The 3,846-nt window shown below is 33.2% G+C and overlaps 1 protein-coding gene across 1 annotated transcript; it reads left to right on the top strand.

Moving 5' to 3' along the window:
* The first annotated feature begins 2,503 nt into the window (after positions 1–2,503).
* On the top strand, positions 2,504–3,560 carry LOC147514088 (uncharacterized). Its single transcript, XM_086599593.1, has one exon. The coding sequence runs from the start codon at positions 2,814–2,816 to the stop codon at positions 3,267–3,269; it is 456 nt and encodes a 151-aa protein (XP_086455719.1). The 5' UTR covers positions 2,504–2,813; the 3' UTR covers positions 3,270–3,560.
* The last annotated feature ends 286 nt before the right edge of the window (positions 3,561–3,846 follow it).

The following is a 3,846-nucleotide window of genomic DNA, read 5'->3' on the forward strand; positions in this document are numbered from 1 at the left end:
CTAAACCATATTATTTAGATTTTTATATGTTTTGTGATTATTATTTTATTTTGTGCACATTATTGATGATTTATTTTAATTCGTGCAATATCAATTAAATTGATTGGTGGTTTATTTTAATTGTTTAAATAACTATGTTAAAGTATTTGATCAAAGAAAAGTCGTTGCCCGCTCAACCAACTAGTAACACAGATCATGTTGTTAGTGTTGAAGTAGGATCCTCTTCAAAGCGAAGTTACCAAGAAACTGAGGATGGTGGTGTTGAACAACCTACATCAAAGCGGGTTGTGAGTCGCTTGTCGCTTTTCGATAAACAAAAGTTGATTCATTTTGCTCGACTTTATCTCGATGATTTTTCAGAAATAGATCAAATGGAATTAGCGGATCACCTTGAGAATTATATTATTGATGTGCGTTCCGATACTAAGTTTGATAAAGTAAATGGAATTAGCAGTATAGCCAAAAAAATGGTTGAGACGATGAAAGACATTGTGTACCCACTTGTGTATTTGTTGATTAAGTTGGCGCTAATTTTACCTATTGCTACTGCTCCCGTAGAGAGGGTATTTTTTGCTATGAATATCATAAAGAATTGTCTATGCAATCGGGATGGCGGATGAATGGTTGAATGATTATTTAATAACATACATTGAAAAAGAAGTTTTTGATAGTATTGATACCGAGTTGATCTTGCAACGCTTTCAAAAAATAAAGAAGGATGACAAAAAAGAAAGCCGTCGAGAACAACTATGAAGAAGTATTTGTTTAGATTTTTTTATTTTTTTATTTTTTTATATTACATTTATTACAATCATTTTATATGATTTTTTTTTTTTTTTTTTTTTTTTATATATTTGAAATATATTTGTTTTGTGATCGGGCTTGAATTTTTAGTTAAAAAAAAATTAGTGTATTTTTATTTTTTTATTTTTTTATTTTTTTTTATGTTTGGTTTCTGAGTGGCTTACCCTTACTTAAATTCCTGGCTCCGCCAATGGGAATTCTCCATGCAGACTTTTAATATTTCCGTTTTTTTATTTTCAAGATGTAAACACGTATCCAAAAGTCAAAACTATAAGAATGAGCTAATCATTACAGAATTTTTATTACATTGTTGTCAAATTATTAGAAAGTTATTCATCTCAATCTCAAATTAAATGGTTATGCCCCTTTTACATTGATTGTGTATCAAATAATGATACTTAGAATTTAGTGGTTACAATTTCTTGGTTGGAGGAACCAGTGTACATTCTTAGGAGTCCTGAGTCTTCCCTATTAAGTTAGTTGGCTCCACCTAGAAAATGGTTCGGTCTAAGAAGCTAATTACTAGTAAGAGTTTACTGATCAAAGAACTAGAGAGGATTATTAGCATTTTTACAGGATTATTAGCTTAGATGAATGACACCAAAGTTCCATATCAGGATAACCGTTTGAGTATTGGATGTGTGGAGTTAAGCACCAAAGGTGACGTATCGATTTACTTTTTTTTTTTTATAAGTGAATTTTATTTAAATATGATAATCTGGAGACAGTACAGAAGAAGTGAGAAAGAGCTTCACCTATAACAACACCTAGTTACAAACAACAGTGCACTCTCAATAATGGGCAGAAACTAATTAGTCACCAAGAATAAGAAGTTCCCAGTGAAGAACCAAGATCCTAAACCTATAGAAGGTGACGATAGATATACTATGGTTTTTCAAGTGAAGATTGCTTCTGCTCTAGAGGTAGTGAAGTTGGAGACAATATTGATCGGTATTAATGAATCGGCCCTGGTTTTAATGGATCTCATTTTCTTCTTTAAAGTTTATTTATACACTCCAAGAACAACACTAAAACCATGACAAAAAAAAAATGTACAATCGAGCCATAATTTTACTATCTCAAGCAAATATTTTCATATATCTATAAAGAAAATTTTGTGATCAAATTAATGAAGAAGAGTTTTGATAATTAACACAAACAAATATTCCATTTTAATAAACAAAATTATCTCGCGGCAACTAATTTTTTTACGGTGGCTATTAAAAAAACAAAGAACCCATGTCAATCACTTTTCGTGGGATATAGGATTTTGCGGCAACCCGATATCGTGGATTGTATGATCTCGCGGCAGCTGCTTGCCGTTAGTGTTTTTTGTGTATTTAATAGAGGGGTGCTGGTACCTTTGATTTGGTCAAATGGGTGCTAGTCCCATTTATAGGGCTATCAATACCGCGGCCATTCAAGTATGGGACAAGGCACTGTTGGTTGTATGGGACATTTTACCATTCCCTTAAATCTGAGTATGCTACCACTGTTGGTTGCCTGACTTTTTATCATTCCCTTAAATCTGAGTATGCTACCACTGTTGGTTGCTTGACTTTTTATCATTCCCTTGAATCTGAGTGTGCTACCACTATTTTCCTTTCCTCAAATGGGTACAAGGATGAACGATAACAAACCATCCAATCATGGATTCATGCATTTGGCTGATGCCAGATTGCTAGACATCCAATCATCCAACCCTTCTGAGTTTTGTGACTTTGTCTACCGATAAGTCTACGTCCCGTTGATGTGGTTTGTTAAATTATGAGTCAATTTTCAAGAAACTTCCTTATCAGTCATGGCAATAAACAAAGACTCATAAACAAAAAGTAAATACTACGTCAACCCTTAAGCTTTCACATTACACTATCAACTACTTTATTTCCTAACTACCCAAACTTTATCTTATAACAGGAAAAGGGCTTCTTTGGTACACTTTGTTCATTCTTAAAATCCTTTAAAAAGGGCTTAATCCTTTCTGTCACATTGACATAGTAAATCCAACCATGTTCATTTTAGCAATTGAGTTGATCACTCTAGTTTCCTCAAACTCTCACTTGGTGTTCTGTTTTTGCAATTTGATCATAGGCATTCTCTTTGTTAGCAGTTCAAAGTCTAATTCATCTCATTCCAATATTGAAAGCGGTGGTAACGACATATTGATTCCCAAGAGAATTGAGAATGAACAGATAGAAACAGATGAAATAACATTGTTGCCAATCGACATTGAAGAATCATCAAACGTACCAAGTGTATCTAATGACGACGGGAAACCAGTTAACGAGGATAGCAATGATAATATTGACGATGAGGAAGGTGAAGATGAATTGAGGATAAGAGCAGAAGAATTTATTGAGAAGATTAATAGAGCATGGAAGGCAGAGAAGTTAGCTACATTCTCTCCCTATGTTCATAGAGAACAACAGCTACATAGGCACTCAGGTGCAACCCTTGTAATGTAAATTGTCATTGCATTTTTGTTTCCTTTACCGGACCTTATTAAGGTAGTGAGGCTTTGCTTGTCATATATATACATATATATATATATATATACTATCTTTTCACCATGTCTTGGAATTTTGATCACCCAAGGTTGATGAGTTGATGCTTCAGAGCAGTTGATCATTTTTATACAACTCTAGCTAATTTCTTTCAATAAATATTTACGTAGCACCGCTTTGAAACTAGCTTGTACTATTGTAGAACTATAGAATTGTAATAGATTTTCTTTCAACTCTGATCTTTTTGTACAACTCTGAGTTTCTGACACTCTAGTATTGTAGTAAATTATTGTTGTGAATTATTGATGATAAAACATTAAAACATGCTTCTAGCAAAAGAGTAGCAAACAAACATTCACAAATATATTCTCCCTAGCTGAAAAATCTCCCTCCAATTTGTGTCATACACTCATACTAGGCGTACCTCGTCTTTGGTCGCTAAAGAGAAAAGATGTCAATACACAATCGCCGTAACTTCGAAACATTCTGGATCCTAGAATATTTCTAAATTAGTCTACGAAATAATATATGTTGTATG

The sequence above is a fragment of the Coptis chinensis genome, chromosome 3 (genome assembly GCF_015680905.1).
Source record: "Coptis chinensis isolate HL-2020 chromosome 3, ASM1568090v1, whole genome shotgun sequence".
NCBI lineage: Eukaryota > Viridiplantae > Streptophyta > Magnoliopsida > Ranunculales > Ranunculaceae > Coptis > Coptis chinensis.